General features: G+C 40.7%; 1 protein-coding gene across 1 annotated transcript in view; it reads right to left on the reverse strand.

The window, feature by feature from the left end:
* Positions 1-3,291: 3,291 nt before the first annotated feature.
* LOC101420875 (zinc finger protein 705D-like) overlaps positions 3,292-20,189 on the reverse strand; it is a 152,672-nt gene continuing 135,774 nt past the window's right edge. The window contains exon 8 of the mRNA XM_071213093.1: positions 3,292-7,405. Coding sequence (XP_071069194.1) covers positions 7,346-7,405 — 60 coding nt within the window. The 3' untranslated portion in view covers positions 3,292-7,345. The remainder of the gene's footprint in view (positions 7,406-20,189) is intronic.

A 20,189-nucleotide genomic window follows, 5' to 3' on the forward strand; every position in this document is an offset into this window, starting at 1 on the left:
TTGTAAGGTGGTATAGGAGGGTTGATGTATGAGACCCCTGTACGATGTTATGCATGTTTGCTTTGTAAGTTCACAACTTTTACTATACACTTATTGCTTATGTATGTTCACATATAAATGATATAAAGATAATAATAATAGGGTTGGTTGGAGGAAAATGCTTTGGTTAGTAGTAATATTTTGACAATGCTCTTTAATCATTAGTTTAAAAGGTTTAACAATAATGCAAGTTATTGGTGGTAGGGTGAGTTACGAGAGTCCTGTATGGTGTTTTATATGTTTGCTTCGTAAGTTCACAACTATTATTATACACTTATTGTTTATGTATGTTTATGTATGAGTGATATACTTCAATAAATTAATTTTTTAAAAGTGATTCCTCTGACAAACTAGCTTACAAACAACCCAATAACTGTTTTTGGAATTCATGAACAATGCCATATTGCTACATTGTGTCACAATTATTCATGCATCATCTGAAAAACAACTATAGCAGCCTTAAGTCCTGCCCATTGAAAAGCTCTTGGCAACTCTGCTAACAAAAGGCACATTGTGGTGACAAAGTCATGAGTGGCTTGCATACACTGTTCAAAGGCATCTCAGCACTCCAAGTCCCACAGCCTGTGGGTGAAGCCTCAGTGGTGGATTATTTGATGATTTTGGACTCTGTTTGAACTTGAAGAGGTACACTGTCTTACTGTTATTCTCTTTTGAAAATCAATTTTAAAACAATGTTAATTTATTTTAAAGAAGATAGCAATGTGTCCTAACAAATGATGAAAACTATTAACACACACTTCAACAAAATATACTTGTTGTAGCAGCAACATCAAGTAGTTAAGACGATTTTGAGAGAAAACTAGAACATTTGTTCCTAAAACTGATTATGATTTGAATTAAAGTAGGATGAGCAGGAAGGTTAAAGGTGGTACTCCATGGTGTGGTGGTTGACATTCTTCAACTCCATGTTAGCTGAGTGGGGTAAGTCCAATAAATCAGAGTGTAGGAGCTGATGTCTGTTGAGGCTCTGGGCCTGGGTATCATATTGTCAGTCCAGAGATTCAAATCCCCTAAATATATCTTAAACCCCAGCACCAACTACAATTCCAGTAAAGTAGCATGCAAGTCTTGTGAAAAGAGATCCCCTCTGAGACCAGTTCCATCATGCAGAAACACCAGCTCCAAAGAAGGGCCATCTGACATGGCAGTGAACGGGACATTGTAGATTCCCCCAGGGCCCACTGGATGGAACGTGGGAGAGTGTGGGCTATGATGTGGACCATTGACTATGGGGTGCAGTGATGCTCAGAGATGTACTTACCAGGTGCAATGGATGTGTCATGATGATGGGAGAGAGTGTTGCTGTGGGGGGAGTGGGGGGTGGGGGCGTTGGGGTTGAATGGGACCTCATATTTTTTGAATGTAATATTTTTTAAAAAAATAAAATAAAATAAATCTAAAAAAATAAAAAGGTGGTACTGTACAACATTGATGAATATGAAGGACATTCTGAGTGGTAAACAACATGTCCACGGGGAAAATATTCTACAAGCAGCTAAACCTCTTTTTAATGCCATAGAGCTAAAAAAAACAATACCCATATCAATCCAAGTGGGTATCCATCTGGAGAGAATGCCCCTGTCCCACATCCCAGATGATGTCATCACAGCCCAGAAGCTCATTGCTACAGAGGACAGCAATTCCCCAGCCCAAGAATTCACAGTTGGAGTTGATTTACTCCTGCAACCTAACCAATTGTCAGGAGTCCCAACTATAACTGATTTTGGAAACTCTTGCCACCCATGAAAGACCTCAGACACCCTCAATTTTCCAGTCACTAATCACACTGTCAAGTCCTGCTTTAAAAAGTGAAAGACCCACAAGAATGAGTGATTTTCCAGGTAGTGCAGTTTGCTTGCCCTGTGAACAACATTGCTTGGTGATACCTATAAAATTGTAATTTAATTTATGACCCCTCATAACTGTAATACTAATTTTACCTGTTAAGTGCCTGTGAGACCCATTCCAATAAGTTCACATGGTCTCCAAAATTAAGGTAACTGCCATCACCTCTCTTGCCCAAAAGTGGGCCTTACTGAGGTATTCATGCTATGTGCTCTCCTTGGTGAAACAGAATTCTGCTGAGTGCCTAATGTGCCATCTATTCATGCCAATCCACTTTCTTTCCCTCCCCCTTTGTCATTATTCATCATGAATAGTCTCTCCTGGGAAATGGACTTGGCCCAGTGGTTAGGGCATCCGTATACCACATGGGAGGTCCGCGGTTCAAACCCCGGGCCTCCTTGACCCATGTGGAGCTGGCCCATGTGCAGTGCTGATGCGCACAAGGAGTGCCCTGCCATGCAGGGGTGTCCCCCGCGTAGGGGAGCCCAACGCACAGGGAGTACGCCCCATATGGAGAGTTGCCCAGCGCGAGAGAAAGTGCAGCCTGCCCAGGAAGGGCACCGCCCACACTTCCCGTGCCGCTGACGCTGACAACAGAAGCGGACAAAGAAACAAGACGCAGCAAATAGACACAGAGAACAGACAATGGGGCGGGGGGGGGGGGGGGGGGGACTAAATAAATAAATAAATCTTTAAAAAAAAATGAATAGTCTCTCCTACCCTAACAATGCCTGTCTGTCTTGCTCTCCAAAAAACTTCAGGGAAAAGTAAATCCAAACCCATCACCCCAGGTCCGTGGATATTTACACAGATTTCCTATGTATACATACATCAACCGAACTAGTCTCTTATGCACTGACAAACTGCAGCTACTGGATTTGCCATCATCCTGCTTCTAAACCTTTATCCAACTCATATCTGGCTCTGAAATGGAAAATATTGGGAAAATAAAACCTCTTGCAAACTTCTACCTCCCCTGAATCTAGGGTGCCTATCCCCTCATTGGCAACTGAGGCAATTGCTCCCATGTTTCCTAAATTCACAATAAGTATAAGTGACCTAATGGACAACTCCACACCCTTTTGGTTGTTTTTTGTGCTGCAATCCTGGGTATGCTGGTGTGAGTGAATATGCTTACTTAGCATCTATGTGAATCAGGAATGACTCTGAACAAGTCCTAGCTCCCAGGAGTTTATGATCTATGTCAATCACCATCAGGGATACTCACAAGGAAAATCAGATTCATAATTACACACATTTGCAGAAATAGACATAGAAAATACACGAGTCTCATATAATTTCTGTGCATTATTTCAGAGGTCAGTGTGAAGAAGGGAGAAAAAATCTGTAAATTTTTGCAAATAAGTACAAATCAAATGAATGTTACTGTTAAGCAATTTTATTATCTATTCATTATATCATGACATCATTTTAAATATCATATAGGAATTATTTTCCTAAGTAATTTAATTTAAGAAAAGAATATAGTTATTTTCCACATCAATAAAACAGTTCTTATAAATGTACAAACTTAGTAAGATCAGATGAATTCATGCCCTCCTCCACCTGCTGTGGGGGTAAAATACAGTCATAAAATTGTAAAAAAAATTGTTTACATTGATCTTATTCTTATTCAAAATTCAATTCCATTATTAGTCCACTTTGAATAGTGGTACCTTATGCATTTCGAGAAATTAGGAAAAGGGAATGCATGCAACAATCTTTTATAGTTACCTAGTTATTAACCATATCCAGTGATCTTGTAACCATTTGGTGCCATTTCCTTTCACCTGTAGGAATTTCTTTAGTATTTCTTGAAGGAGAAGTCTTGAAAAATCTCTCAGTTGTATTTAAAATCTTGGAATGAGGGAAGCAGACGTGGCTCAAGGATTGAGCTCCTGCCTACCACATGGGATATCTGGGTTTCAGTTTCTGGTGACTCCTGGAGAAGACAAGCAAGACAGTGAGCTGGTGCAAAGGGCAGGAATGGCATGCTGATGCAATGAGATGATACAAGGAGACACAAAGAGGAAAGACAATGAGAGACACTACAAAGCAGGGAGCTGAAGTGGCTCAAGTGATTGAGTTCCTCTCTCTCACATGGGATGGTTTCTGGTGCCTCTTCAAGGAAAGACAAGCAGAAACAGAGAGCACACAGTGAATGGATACAAGGAGCAGGCAGAACAATGAGGGGATAACAGATAAATAAAATAAGTCTTTAAAAAAGAAAAAAAATTTGGAATGTGTATAATTTATCCTTCTTTTTTAAAAGAAAATATTCTATTTTGAAATTATATTACAAAAGATATAGTACATATTAAAAAGATCATACAGCATTCCATGTTCTCATAAACCAGCATCATCTAATGTTACCTCATATAACCACAGAATATTTGTCAAAAATGAGAAATCAACATCATTACATCATTAGAATAGTATGTATTAAACTACAGAATTATTCAGTTTTCACCAATATTTTCCAATAATGTCATTTTTGTGGTTCAATCACCCAATCTAGAATGTGATGTTGCATTTAATCATCATGTCTCTTTAGTTTCCACTCTGACAGTCCCTCAGTCTTTCACTGTCTTTCATGACCTTGACCATTTTTTAGAATACTAATCATGATCAGTAAATTTGTCCTCAATTTGGGTTTGTCTGGTTCTCATTTCTAGATTGAGTTTATGGATTTTTGGGAAGAGTACAACAGAGATGAGGTGCCCTTCTCATCATATCAGGTGGTGCCTGCTGTCAATATGTATTATAGTGGTGATGTTACCTTGTTTCCTTGGCCAAGATGGTATAAACCAGATATCTGCCTTGTGAAGTTATGTTTTCTTTCTACATTCTCTTTACTGCAAGTGAGTCTCTGAATCCAGGCACACTCAAGACAAAGGGAATTAAGGTCAACCTTCTGAAAGAAGAGGCATTTTCATACATCAATTTGCCTTCATTTTTGTAAAATACTTTTGCTCTATATAAAAGTATTGGTTTTACTTTTGTTGTAACTCTTTGAACAAATCAACCTTCTCTCTTCTGGCCTCCATTGTTGATGATTATGTCTGCTATTAATCATCTTGATGTTCCTCTAAATGTGGTGAGTTCTTTTTCTTTTTCTGCTTTCAAGACTTTCTCATTTTGGGGGTTTCCATATTTTGGCTATGATTTGTCTTGGGGTTGGTCTTTATTTTTTACATACTTTGGCTTGTTCTGTTTCTTTGATATGTTTATTATTTTTCATGAGTTTGGGGAAGTTTGATGTCATTTTTTTCTTAAGACCTCACTGATCGTTTATTTCTCATTTATGCATATTTCAGATTGGGTGGGACAGCTCTGCTGATTTCATTTGAGCTTGGCTTCAGGCCACAGTTTCTATTCAGGACTGCTTCAAGTGATTTTGTCTCCTGCAGTAAGAAGGCTTCTCAGGACAAGTAATTTTCATGCTGGATAACAGTCTATGAGAGAACTTAGTGGCAACTTGTAATTCCTCTTATGAACTAGGTTCAAAACTCATACCCTTCATTTCTTCCCACATGCCACTGGCCAAGTCCAACCTCAATGGGGAGAAAAACATGTTCGTTGCCTCTTTTGAGAGGAATTGCAAAGTTGCATGACAAAGGACAAAGATATGCACAGTTTGATGCCCCAGGGACAGTTACCGGACATTGTATGTCCTCCCATGGCCCACTAGATGGAACGTGGGAGAGTGTGGGCTATGATGTGGACCATTGACCATGAGGTGCAGTGGTGCTCTGAGATGTATTCACCAAATCCAATGAATGTCTCATGGTGATGGAGGAGATTGTTGCTATGGGGGGAGGATGGGGTGAAGGGGGTGGAGGGTACATGGGGACCTAATATTTTTTGAATGTAATATTAAAAAAATAAAGACAAAAAAAATAAATTCTGCTAATTTTTGACAATAAAAAAAAAGATAGGCAGCGGACTTGGCCCAGTGGTTAGGGCGTCCGTCTACCACATGGGAGGTCCACGGTTCAAAGCCTGGGCCTCCTTGACCTGTGTGGAGCTGGCCCACATGCAGTGCTGATGCGTGCAAGGAGTGCTGTGCCATGCAGGGGTGTCCCCCGCGTAGGGGAGCCCCACGAGCAAGGAGTGCGCCCTGTAAGGAGAGCCACCCAGCGCGAAAGAAAATGCAGCCTGCCCAAGAATGGCACTGCACACACGGAGAGCTGACACAGCAAGATGACGCAACAAAAAGAAACACAGATTCCAGTGCCACTGACAACAGAAGCAGACAAAGAAGACACAGCACATAGACACAGAGAACAGACAACTGGGGTTGGGGGGGGGGAAGGGGAGAGAAATAAATAAATAAATAAATAAATAAATAAATCTTTTTTTTTAAAAAAGAAGATATTAAGAGAGCCCAGTAGTTGGTGCAAGAAAGGCTTAAAGAGAATGGAAGCTGAGAACATAAACTGAGGTCATCTGAGAGCTAACCCAGCTGTTCCCAGAATGGAGAGATCACAGTGTTTCCTTGTTTGCTTGACTAAATAACTAATGAATTTATTTATTATGTTAAAATGGTGGTGTTGATTGGACTGAGCAAGGGAGAGTTTATCTTTGACAATTAGTAATGGCAGGCAAGCAGATTTGGCTCAACTGATAGAGCATCTGCCTATCACATGGAAGGTCCAGGGTTCAAACCCAGGACCTCCTGATCCATGTGGTGAACTGGCTCATGCTCAGTGCCCATGCACACAAGGAGTGCCATGCCATGCAGGAGTGTCCCCCACATAGAGGAGCCCCACGTGCAAGGAGTGCACCCTGTAAGGAGAGCTACCCAGAATGAAAAAAGCACAGCCTGCCCAGGAGTAGCACCACACATATGGCGAGCTGACTCAGCAAGATGATGCAACAAAGAGACACAGATTCCCAGGGCCACTGACAAGAATACAAGTGGACATAGAACACACAGTGAATCGACACAGAGCAGACAACTGGGGGAGAGAAAGGAGAGAAATTTAAAAAAAAATCTAAAAGAAAAAAACCTTTAAAAATTTAGTAATGGGATTAGGTACCCAAACAGAAGAAAGAATGGGAAAGAGGAATTACTTCCAAGAGAAGAAAAACATTTGCCCGAGGAAATTTGCCATTAAGGGGAGGAGGGGAAAATTGGTTAATAGCAGTGAAAGAACATCCAGGTAAGTAAGGGCATCTCTTTGTTTATTTCATTATATATGTAGATGTTTAAGCTCTTGCACTAGGTTTTTACAAGATGGACAACACTGAAAAATTATTTCTCCCACAGAACTATAACCACACATTCCCAAACAGTATAAATATATAGTTGAATTAACATTAACATGCATCATCATTTTATCAATGACAAAGTAAGACAAATTATCAAACATCCAAATATTAAGTTACACAGTTCAAAAGGCATATAGAATACCAGATGTCTGGGAGTGGATTCAGCTCAAGCACTTGGGTGCCCACCTACCAAATGGGAGGTTCCATGTTCAGTTCCCACTGCATCCTAAAGAAAATGAGCAGACAGAGTGAGCACAATGAGCACACAGATGAGGGAGCCATTTCAGGGAAGGGGGAAATAAATCTTTTTAAAAATTAGATGTCAGCTGAAGTCATTCACTGAAATTTAATCCTTTTTTGCAAGAATTAGGAAAGAGAAGGGAAAAATTACACTTCAAACAAAATAGCTGGTAAACAACTTCCAATAGATATGGAAAAAATTACAAGAATTTTAGAAATTTTATGATTAAGAATTATGGTAGCTACCATGACATAGCATCTCTATCTTTTAAAATATATTTATTAAATTAAAGAGATGATTCTACATGTTCTGCACAAGATGAAAGCAACACTTTACTAAAAATATTTAATAGCCTCCTCCCATTCATTTGTCAGGCCCTCACAGGTAAATTTCACTCCAAATTGCAAACAGCAAATTAAATATGAGGCTTTTTTTTTCCTGTCTGGAGATATTAAAGTCATGTGTGCTTCTGTACAATGCAGATTTTCAAAATAGAGGTTTTCTCTGAAGTTACAAAATGAGATTTTATAGATAAACATTAAATAATCACCATAAGACTCAGTAAAAATCCCACCAAAATTCAATGGTTGTGCAAACCCGATGCATACTGGTATGAATGTGGGAGAAGTAAACATAATGTGAACAGGCAAATAACCATATAGACCTTACTTTCAGTGTTTGAAATGACTGAAGGAATAAACCACATAAGGTCTAGAATGTTCATAGTTCCTGGGGATTTTATGTTCTGTATGAAACTAAAAATATACAAGTATTGTGCTGGGTAATTTGGCTCCTAACATTAAAGCAGGTTAGTATAGGGGAAATGAAAAAGGGTCACAGCTGAAGACCTGGCAAAAGACATGCCCAGGAGACAACATGGCCAGTACACCACATGGCCAAGTGACCCCAATCAGAATCCTTTTGAGAGGAAATCTGTGAGAAAGATCCCATGAGACCCTGGCCATTAGCTACCATTTGGAACTCTTTCCAGGGTCAAGGGGAATCCCCAGATACCTTCAAGCAAAAAGTCTCACCATTGGCCCCTGAGAACTAAGAGGGCAGCCAATCAGAAGAGCAAACAGCCCCTCCTCAACATTATGAAGGGGAGAAGGAAAGACTTTAAAAAGACTGACCTGGGGTCCCAGATGTGTGACTCATCCTGTAGCACACCCACAGTCCATATCCGGGACCGTGCACTCTTTTCTTGTTTCTTAATAAACTCTTTACTCCCTTGCCTATCCCTTAGCATGTCCTTAAATTCTTTTATTGACATAAGCCAAGAACCTAGAAGCCCAGAACTCAGAGCCTTCTGCAAGCAATCTCAAGCTCTCCTATATTTTGATAAGATCCTGGCATGGGAGTAGAGTTAAAGACTTATAACTCAATACTGCATGATTTCAGGAAAGGTCTATTGTTAGATATGATAAGCCCATTTTAAATGCTGACCAGCAAGAATCCAAATAGGCTGATCATAGCCCACAGCGGTTGCAATTCTGTCAAATTTGTATTGTGGTCAAACTGTTTTTCAATGCCCTATGGAAGCTTTGTTAGGCTTCTTCAACAACATATTGGGTAATATGTCTGGCAAATTGGGTACTCTTTCAAATTCCACTTCCAATGCAATAGTATCAGGCACCCCAATTTTATTGAATACAACAGTTTTTTCTGTGACCATTGGAGTCTTTGAAGTGCAACCACATTTTAGGATGATACTTCTCCAAATATAAAAGTTGCTTGCTGTTAAAAACTCCATGCCACCTTTGTCTTATGAACTGTACTACATCTTTGTATTTCATTCCACCTCAATCAATGCTAGAGCAATAAGCACTGGAGCTCTCCCAGACCGGGTGGCACTCCGCTATGCTTGTGGGCTGGACAGCAGTCTGCGGTGTGTGGCGAGCCTGCCTTCACAAGGAGGCCCTGGGATGCAAACCCAGGGCGTCTCATATGGGAGATGGGATCCCAACTGATTGAGCCACAGCCACTTCTCAACATCTCTTACTTTTAAGATGCATTCTATTTGAGCATGTTACTCTATTGATGAGAAAGATCTGACCAACAGACATCTTATTACCTTGCAATGTAGTTCCTGAGACATACTCTTTGTGGCATGCTGTCTCTAGATGTCTATTCTCATTTTTAAAAATTATTTAGGGAAAAAGATGTGACTCAAGCAGTTGGGCTCCCTCCCATTTACCATATAGGGTTTGATGGCCAGGGCCTCCTGGTGAAGGAAAGCTGGCTCATGTGGTGGGTTGTCCCATGTGGAGTGCTGACCCATGCATGAGTGCCGTCCCATGCAGGAGTGCCACCCTGTGTGGGAATGCCACCCTGTGTAAGAATGACCCCCATTGAGGAGTGCCACCCTGTGGAGGAGTGCCAGCTAATGTGGGGAGCTGGCACAGCAAGATGATGCAACAAGAGACACAGAGGAGAGATAATAAGAGATGGAGCAAAATAGGGTGCTAAAGTGGTGAAAGAAAATGATCGCCTCTCTCCCACTCTGGAAGGGTCCAGGATCACTCACTCTCACACTCTTGAAGGCCCCAGGATTGGTTCTCAGAGCTGTCCAATGAGAATACAAGCAGACATAGAAGAACACACAGTGAATGGACACAGAGAGCAGACAACAGGGGAGATGGGAGGAAGACAAATAAATAAATAAATCTTTAGTGGCTATATGGGTTATACCAAAGAGCTGTCCTTTGTGGTTATTTTATTACTGGTGGGGCTGAATATATTTGTGCCTGTGTTTGCTGATTACTTACTATCCCATTCTTTTTGTTCACATCCTTTCCTTCTGTATACTAGGGACTGAGTGGTTTTGAAACAGGCTAGTAAGATATGGAATCAATAGATGAATCTGGAACCTTGCAAGAAGTCTACATGGACAGCAATAACCCCAAAATGGCTGCTAGAAGACCTTCTCCAAGATTGTGCCACTCAGAAGAAGACTTCCTCCAGAAGCCAGAAGAAGCCCCAGATATTCCCCAAGGACATTATCATTGGGCCCTCATGGGAGATTGAGGGGAGAGATAATCAATCAAAACAGTAAACAGCTGTAACTCCTCCCCTGCCATTAGCAAAGGGGTGGAATAACTACCAGTTCAAAAAAGCAGGCACAGGGCCTTAAGCTTTCTCTCTCTCTCATGCACTCTCTCACCTGACGCCCCTGTTCCTGTCCTCTGTGCACCACAGATGTGTTTCATGTTTAAATTCTTGCTTTATATCATTACGAGGTCTTCTGCCAAGTAGACATTTAACAAATTCCTTACTCCTCCACTCCTTTATTTTTTTCTGACCATAAGTGCTTCAGTATAAAATGTTATAAAATAGTCACCATCCTCAGGATGGAGGAATAAAATATGGATTAGAGTGGACTTATTGGTATTATACTATACAATTATTGTGACTCTAGCAATGGAAGAAATTGTATCATTGATGTGGAGACAGAGGCCATGGGAGTTGCTGAGGGCAGGGAGAGGGAAAAAGTGGCATAATGTGGGGACATTTTTGGGACTTGGAGTTGTCCTGAATGATGTAGCACAGACAGATGGAGGACATTATATATCCTGCCATAACTCACTGAACGGACTGGGGAGAGTGTAGACTACAGTGTAAACTGTAGTCCATGTGCTGTAGTAGTACTCCAAAATGTATTCACCAAATGCAATGAATGTGCCACAATGCTGAAAGAGGTTGTTGAGGTGGGGGGATGGGGTGTTGTGTATATGGGAACGTCTTATATTTTTTAATGTAACATTTTTTGCAATCTATGTATCTTTAAGAAAAAAAGATAATTAGATTTAAAAAAATGATAACTGGGGCTTTCCATGACTTTAAAATTGGCTATTAGAACAACTAGCAAGATGACAGTGAAGGAGCTCCTAGAGACAGTTCCTGCTACAGGGCAGTTAGTAAACACTGTGAGCTATCTGGAGGTAGCTGAAGCACCTGTTTGGAGGCTTCAGGAGGCCAGAAGAGCATCCTGTAACATCCTTAGGGGAATGGAAGGAGGAGACTGCTCATCTGCAGAGAAGACTCATAAGTAGAGTGCTCCACACCACAGAGGCCAGTGCCCATCATCCACTGGAGATACAAACCACCTCAGGAGCTGTTCTGCACTGGAATTGAAAGCTCCACCTCCCAAAAACAGGGGAGGAAGAGGTGGTTGGGCATCAACCTCAGCTACTGATGAGTAAATTTGGTGGGCTAAAGTATAATCCTAAGAACAGCTAAAGTTTGAGTCTGTCCAAGTCAGAAGGAGGCCTGTAGCTGCCATCTTAACTCTGCACCAGGTGTGAGGGGAAGCAGGGTGGACTCAAAATCACAGTGCTCATGGGGATAGGCTTCTTTCCATCCAGGTCAGGTTGCAGCTCAGCCTAGGCCCCAGCCCCACCTCCAGCAGGGAGGAAGTGGGGAGTCCATTGCCAGCCTCTCTGGGAAATTACCAGCCAAGCTGCAGAGGCCAGTGATTGTCCTACTCTGGCAGAACAAGCTGCCCTAGGAGATGTTCTGTGACTGGAATTAGAAGCTCCATTTCTGAAAAACAGGGGAAGAGGAGACAGTAGGCTACCAATTTCAGCTCCTGATTAGTAGACTTGACTGGCTAAGGTATAACCGTAGGAACAGCTGGGGTGTGAATCTATCCAAGTCAGAAAGAGGCCAGTGGATGTCATTTTGACTCCACCCCCAGCCTGAGGGGAAGCCAGGACCAAGAATCATGGTGACAGTAGGAACCTGTTTCTTTCCCCCAGATCAGCGTGCAGCCCTAGAATAGGCTTCAGCCCCACCTCTGGGAGGGAGGAACCTGGGAAGCCCTGCACCAGCCCATCCTGGTAATTGCAGGTACCTTTGGATGGCAGACTGAATAATCAGAAGTCTACTAGGGAAAGTGTGGTCATCTTGGACCCACATCGCATAGATTCTGCCCACACCTGCAGCTATATCCACACCCCAGGCAGGGAAGAAAGGGGTGTGAAGCTTCATCAGTCTCTCTGGGCAACTAGAGTCTAGGCCTGCATGACTTGGATTATTCTACAGTGCTGTGACTCTGTCCTATCCCTGGAAAAGGAGAAAGCTGGGAGAAGTTTCATTGGTCCATAGGGCAATGACGGCAGCTTGAGTCTCCACAGCTTATAGTATCAATTACATCCTTGGTTCCTACTGCACAACAAGTAAGTGATAAAGTGCAGGAAGCCCTAAACTAAAGAGAAAAACTGCATCCACAATAAATACTCTAGTAAGCCAGATGCCAAGACACCAACAAAAAATTACAATCCACACCAAGAAACAGGAAGCTATGGCCCAGTTAAAGGAACAAAATAAGCCTCCAGATGACATAAAGGAGTTGAGACAACTAATCTTAGGTGTTCAAACAAAACTCCTTAATAAAGTCAATGAGATGGCTAAAGAGATTAAGGATATTAAGGAGACACTGGATGAGCACAAAGAAGAATTTGAAAGCATACATAGAAAAATAGCAGATCTAATGGGAATGAAAGGTGAAATAAATGAAATTTTAAAAACTTTGAAATCATATAATAGCACATTTGAGGAGGCAGAAGAAAGGATTGGTGAGATTGAAGAAATGGCCTCTGAAAGTGAACATGCAAAAGAACAGATGAAGAAAAGAATGGAAAAAATTGAACAAGGTGTCAGAAAACTCAATGACAGCAAAAGCATGCAAACATACATTATCATGGATGTCCCAGAAGGAGAAGAGAGGGGAACAGGGGCAGAAGGAATATTTGAAGAAATAATGGTAGAAAATTTCCCAGCCCTATTGAAGGACATAGATACCTGTGTCCAAGAAGCACAACATACTCCCATCTGAAATAATCCAAATAGACAAACCCTGAGACACATACTCATCAGAATGTCAAATGCCAAAGAGAGATTTCTGAGAAGAGCAAGAGAAAAGCAATGCATAACATGTAAGGGATTAACAATAAGATTAAGTGCTGATTTTTCACCAGAAACTATGGAGACAAGAAGACAGTGGTCTGATATATTTAAGATACTATGAGAAAAAAACTTTCTGCACTATTTTATGTATTTTTAATGGAAATTGTTTTAAGCCCTTTAAAACCAAAATTTTAAAAAGAGAGACTTACATAACAATTATTTTATTCTATATTATAAATTTCACTGAATTGTCAAATAGTTTTAGGCTTTTTCAATATGAATGATCATTTAAACTATCTCACTGTCTTTCAGTTAGTCCCAAGAATTAAGAATATGAATAAAATTAAAATAGATTCTGTGAAAAGAAGAAAGTAGGCCCATAGAATTGTTACGATATAAAAAGTTTTGCTTCGCCTATGAAGCCATCTTTTCTTGGACTTTTCATTTTGGGGATTTTTTTTTAACAAATCAGTTTTATTGATTAATATTTATAAAGTATCAGACCATCCAAAGTGTAAAATCAATGGTATTCTGTTGTGCATTCATCACTCCAATCACTCCCAGAGCATTTTCATTATTTCAATAACAGTAATAATACTAAAAAACAAAAATGAACTGTAGCATTTTGATATAGTTATGAATTCCAAAAAGAGATATTGGATTATGCTTGTAATCTGATCTATACCTGGGCATGACTGAGTTATGATTAGGGCATTGAGTCCCCACCCCTTGGTGTGTGGGGACTCACAGATAAAAGGCATGGCAAAGAACAGAGTTGAGGGTTTCTGATGTTGGAATTTGATGCTGAAGACTTAAGCTCGAGCCCCAGGAAGTAAACTCACAGAGGAAAGAGAAGCCAGCCCCAGGAAGAAAGGAACCTTGAACCCAGAGAAAAGCAAGCCCCAGGAACGTAGGAACCCAGGAAGCCTGAACCCTTGCAGACATCAGCAGCCATCTTGCTCCAAACAGATTTTGGTGAGGGAAGTAACTTATGCTTTATGGCCTAGTATCTGTCAGCTCATACCCCCAATTAAATACCCTTTATAAAAACCAACCAATTTCTGGTATTGTGCATCAGCATCCCTTTGGCTGACTAATACACCAACCAAGCAAACAAAACTCATCATCTCTCAATCTATCTATGCTTCCCCTGACATACATGCAATTGTTTCCTTCTCTCTAGTTTATTTGTACTTACATTTTGTAAAAACAGTCATATATGCAATGTCACCATATTCATATTTTACATGAGGTTTTACTATGTTATACAGTCTCATGTTGCATTTTTTAGCTTTCCTTCTAGTAATATAAATGTCCTTAATATAAATGTCTCCTTGGTGGGAAGCGGACTTGGCCCAGTGGATAGGGAATCTGTCTACCACATGGGAGGCCCGCGGTTCAAACCCCGGGCCTCTTTGACCGGTGTGGAGCTGGCCTATGCGCAGTGCTGATGTGCACAAGGAGTGCCCTGCCATGCAAGGGTGCCCCCTCGCATAGGGAAGCCCCACATGCAAGGAGTGCGCCCCATAAAGAGAGCCACCCAGTGAGAAAGAAAGTGCAGTCTGCCCAGGAATGGCGCTGCACAGACAGTTGACACAGCAAGATGATGCAACAACAACAAAAGAAACACAGATTCCCCTGCCACTGACAAGAGAAGCGAACAAAAAGAAGAACACCCAGCAAATGGACACAGAGAACAGACAACTGGGGTGGGTGGGGGGAAGGGGAGAGAAATAAAAAAAGTAAATCTTAAAAAAAATAAAAATAAATGTCTCCTTGGACCTTCTCTTTCAACCACTGTCATTTTGGGAATAATTTTGATGACTGTTTCAATTTCACTTTTTTGTTTGGTTTGTTGACGTGTTCTATTTCTTTTAGGTTCAGTGTGGCTTCTTCATGTTTTTTAGAAATTTGTCCATTTCATCAATGTTGTCTAGTTGGTTGGCATACAGTTTTTGATACTTATAGTATCCTCTTATAATCTCATTTATTTCTGCTGGTCAGGGATAATGTCACCCTTCTCATTTCTGATTTTATTTATTTTTCATTTGTTAATCTAACTAAGGGTTTATTGATTGTTTTTGTTCGTTTGTTTTTTTTTTATGATCTGCAAAATTTTATTTAGCAATAGCTGGACAACTCTTACAACTCCAAATCATCAAGGAACAAAAAAAAAAAAAAAAAGAGAGTAACCCATCTCAGTAATAAAGACAGAAAATAATCTGAACAAACCACATCATTTTGAATGCAAACCAGTAATGTCTTCTAGAACACCTCCTGCACAATCGAACACATGAAATACATAACAAAGGAGGCGGGTAAGGGCGAGCTTGTTAAAAAGCAATCAGGAGTCTCAACAGATCTTGCTCAGAAAGTCAAACAAGGCAGGATGCTGAATTAAAAGAATGCAATGCTACAGGAAGGAGGCACTTTTCTAAGAAACAACTTTTGGTTCTCTTGATTTTCTCTACTGTTTTTAATTTTCCATTTCATTTCTTTCTGCTCTAATTTTTGTTATTTCTTTTCTTCTGCTTGTTTTGGGATTGATTTCCTATTCTTTTTCTAATTCCTCCAGGTGTGCAGTGAGGTCTTTTATTTTAGCTCTTTCTTCTTTTTTAAAGTGAGCATTGAAACCTATAAATTTCACTCCTACCATTCCCTTTTCTGGAACCCCTATGTTTTGTTCTCATTTTCATTTTTCTTGAAGTATTTACTGATTTCTCTTCCAAATTCTTCTTTAAACTTATTATTTAAGAGTATATTGTTTATTGTCCATAATCTGTGAATTTTCCTTTTTAACACCTGTTATTCATTTCCAACATTTTCCCATTATGATTAGAGAAAGTGCTTTGTATAACTTCAATGTGTTTAAATTTATTGAGATATGACTTATGTCCCAATATATGGTCTATTTTGGAGAAAAATCCATGAACACTTGAGTAGAGTATATATCCTGCTGTTTTTGCAGTGTAATGTTCTATAAATACTAATATTTATTAGACCTAGTTCATTTATGATATTAGGCAAGCTTTCACTTTCCTTAATTATCCTCTGTCCAGGTATTCTATCTAGTGCTGATTGGCAGTGTTGAAGTCTAAAAATTACTGTAGAGACAGCTACATCAACTCCCTCATTGATATTTTTTCTAACTTTATCGCAAACTCTAAAAATAAAATAATAGACAAAAGGCAGCTTAACAACCTGTGGAAACATTAATCTAAAAAATTCTGTCCAGGCACATTTATCTTATTAATCCTAAAAACAACCCTACTTGTTTCTCCAGTGTTAAGAAGATTACATGAATGCCTCCTCCTTCTTCCACGGACCAGCGGGCAAGAAGGCAGGACAGTCGGCATGGCCACCACGGCCAACCCCACCCCTACTCCTTGGGCTGAGGCCTCGGGCAGCCCTGGAGGCCCGGTGCCCCCACTCTGCCCGCCCCGGCCTCAGTCGGCCGCCCCTTTAGCTGTCCTGGGCTTCTCTCCCTGCCCCGAGAAGGCTCAGGAGCCGAAGGAGCAGCACCAGCTCTTTCTGTCAACGCTGCCGAGGGAGCAGGTCAAGGACTGTGCTGACTGCGAAGCCAAAGGGACCGCTGCTGCCGCCTCCCTGGCCGGGCTTCATGCGACTGGTCCCTCGTGGCCCCAGCAAAGCAGCGGGCCGTGTCCCGCCGCCCTGGCCTCGACAGGAGGGAGGGCGGCGCTGGACTCCTCGGAGCTACCCTCACCTCCGCGGGGGCGGCCGGGAGGTCAGGTCCGCGGGCGGGGTCACTGGTTCCACCCTCCCCTCCTCCCCGGTAAGGGGCAGAGCTGGGTCCGCGTCTCCACGCTCGGGCTTTCTCTAAGCTCCGACTCTCCCTGGCCGGCCCCAAGCCCGGCTGGATGCGGACGACAGCGGGGCAGGGCCTGGGGTTCAAGGGCTGCTCTCTTCCTTCTCTGCTCATGGTGGGGGCCGCCCGTAGTTCTAGTGCCCTGCCTCCGCCCGCCCTGTCACCCTGTCCTTCCTTTCTGCTTGGATGCTTGGTTTTCCAGGGGAGCCCTACCACCTGCCCACCTGTCAGCTTCCTGAAGGAGGATGGTGGTCTTTTTTAGAGGATGGTGGTCTTTTTTAGTGGCTAGGAGTGTTATTGAATAAAATAAATGGAGAGAAGTCATAGTGATTATTAATAGTAGTAGTAGTAGTCCTAGTATTGTATTTATGTTTACACATTAGCCAGAATGAAAAGGAATTCCATTACTTGAGTCTCTTGTACAGTGGGCTTATGTTCCTCAACATTTTAATAATTAGAATCTTTCTGACAAACTAGACAGAAGGAGAATATGTGGTCACTGGTTTGTGTGCTTCATAGTTGCTGAAGGTTTGTTTATAAGTCCAGAGATAGAAAAGACCTAATTTTAGTTTGTTCTGCTACAGCCTTTGAAATAAACTATTTTTAGCCTGTAAAAAAAAGAGATGCATAAATGATTAGAGATTGGTTAAATGTCATGACCTGTATCTCCTTCTTAAGGAAGAAATGGAAGAAAAAATTTTTAATCATATTCATATCTCATAAAACTAAGCCCATATTATTTTTACCTTTAGCATTGATATAGTACTTTCTTTGCCATTTCTACAAAACAGATTACAATATTACTGGTAACTATATTCTATAAATTATATTAGTTGTATTTTTCCTATTTATCGCCAAATTCTTGACATCTTGTAGTTGAAGAGTGTTCTGGTATTTATAGTATTAACTACAATCCTCATCTACCACCAAAATCAATATGTTATACACTCTCTGGATTATGCTTATGCTCTCTTTCAGTTAACATTAACCTCCCTAGACTACATCTTTCAACTACAATCCCATGTTATAAATAAGCAGTGTGCCTAATATTATAATGTGCTACTGTTGACTCTATCCATTAAACATATTTACAATTGACCTTATTAAAAATTCTACATACATTATCATCTCTACCTTCTTAACCAGCATTCTGTCTTCTGCTAACCTATACTCTATAGTGTAGTTCCATAAACTTACTACGCATATTGAGTGCATATCAGTGAGAATATACAATATTCATCTCTTTGTCTTATTTCACTCAACATAATATCCTCAAGGTTAATCCTTGTTGTCACATGCATCCTGACTTCATTACTTCTTTTTTTATTTTACTTTATTTCTCTCCCCTTCCCCCACCCCCACTGTCTGCTCTCTGTGCCCATTCACTGTGTGTTCTTCTGTGTCCACTTGTATTCTTGTCAGCAGCACTGGGAATCTGTGTCTCTTTTTGTTGTGTCATCTTGCTGCATAAGCTCTCTGTGTGTGCAGCGCCACTCCTGGGCAGGCTGTGCTTTTTTCATGTGGCACGGCTCTCCTTACAGGGTGCACTCCTTGCGCATGGGGCTCCCCTACTCATGTAACATCCCTGCATGGCACAGCACCCCTTGCATGCATCAGTACTGTGCATGGGCCAGCTCCACATGGGTCAGGAGGCCCTGGGTTTGAACCCTGGACCTCCCATGTGGTAGGCAGATGCTCTATCTGTTGAGCCAAATCCACTTCCCCCATTACTTCTTATACCTCAGTGGTACTCCATAGAATGTATATATCACATTTTGTTTATCCATTCATCAGTTGACAGGCATTTAGGCTGTTTCCATCTTTTAGCCATTGTCAGTAAGGCCACTGTGAACATGGGTGTGCAAATATCTGTTAGCATCCTTGTATTCTGTCCTTCTGTATATATTCCTAGGAGTAGGATTGCTCGATCATATGGCAGTTCTCTACTGAGCTTTCTGAGGGACCGACAAATCATCCTCCACAGAGGCAACACAGTTTACATTCCCACCAAAAGCAAATGAGTGTTCATATTTCTCTACATCCTCTCCAACATCCATGGTTCTGTTTTTTTTTTTTTTTAAAGTCCCATTCTTCAAGGCATAAAAGAGTATCTGATTGTAGTTTTGATCAGCATTTCCCTAATAAGTAGTGATGCTGAGCATCTTTTCATGAGATATTTTGACCATTTGTATTTCCTCTCTGGAAAAATGTCTATTCAAGTCTTTTGTCCATTTTAAGTTAGTGTCTTTCCTTTGTTGAATTATGCAATCACTTTATATAACATGGAAATAAAATCCTTGTTGGACATGTGGTTACTGAAGATTTTCTCACCTTCTCAAAAAAATTGTTTGAAACACAAAAGTGTTTCATTTTCAGGAAGGCCTAAGTCCTATTCATCTATTTTTTTTTTCGTTGCTTTTGTTTTGGGTGAAAGGGCCAAGAAACCTCCACTTACCTCAAGATCTTAAAGTTCTCCCTACATTTTCTTCTAGGAGTTTTATGGTTCTAGATTTTTACATTTAGGTTTTTGACCCATTTTGAGTTAATTTAAGTTAATAAGGTTTGAGATAGGGGTCCTTTTTTTTGAGATATGTGTATCCATTTTTCCCAGCAGCATTTCTTGCATTTCTTGAAGAAACTAACTTAGCTAGGTTGGTTTTCACAACCTTGTCAAAAACCACTTGACCATAGATGTGAGGGTCTATTTTGAACTCTTGATTCAAGGACATCAATCAATCGATCTTTATACTAGTACATGCTGTTTATTACCGCTTTAGGTAAATAATATGTTTTAAAGTCAGGAAATGAGAATCCTTCAACTTCATTCTTCTTTTTCAAGATACTTTTGTTATTCAGGGGCCTACGTCCTTCCACATAAATTTGATAATTGGCTTTTCAAGTTTTACAAAGAGGGCTGCTTGATTTTGTTTTGGGATTACATTAAATCTATAGGTCAGTTTGGGTAAAATTGACATCTTAGTGATATTTAGTCTTCAAAGACATGAACACAGAATGTCCTTCAATTTATTGAGGTCT

Source organism: Dasypus novemcinctus, chromosome X (assembly GCF_030445035.2).
Source record: "Dasypus novemcinctus isolate mDasNov1 chromosome X, mDasNov1.1.hap2, whole genome shotgun sequence".
Lineage (NCBI taxonomy): Eukaryota > Metazoa > Chordata > Mammalia > Cingulata > Dasypodidae > Dasypus > Dasypus novemcinctus.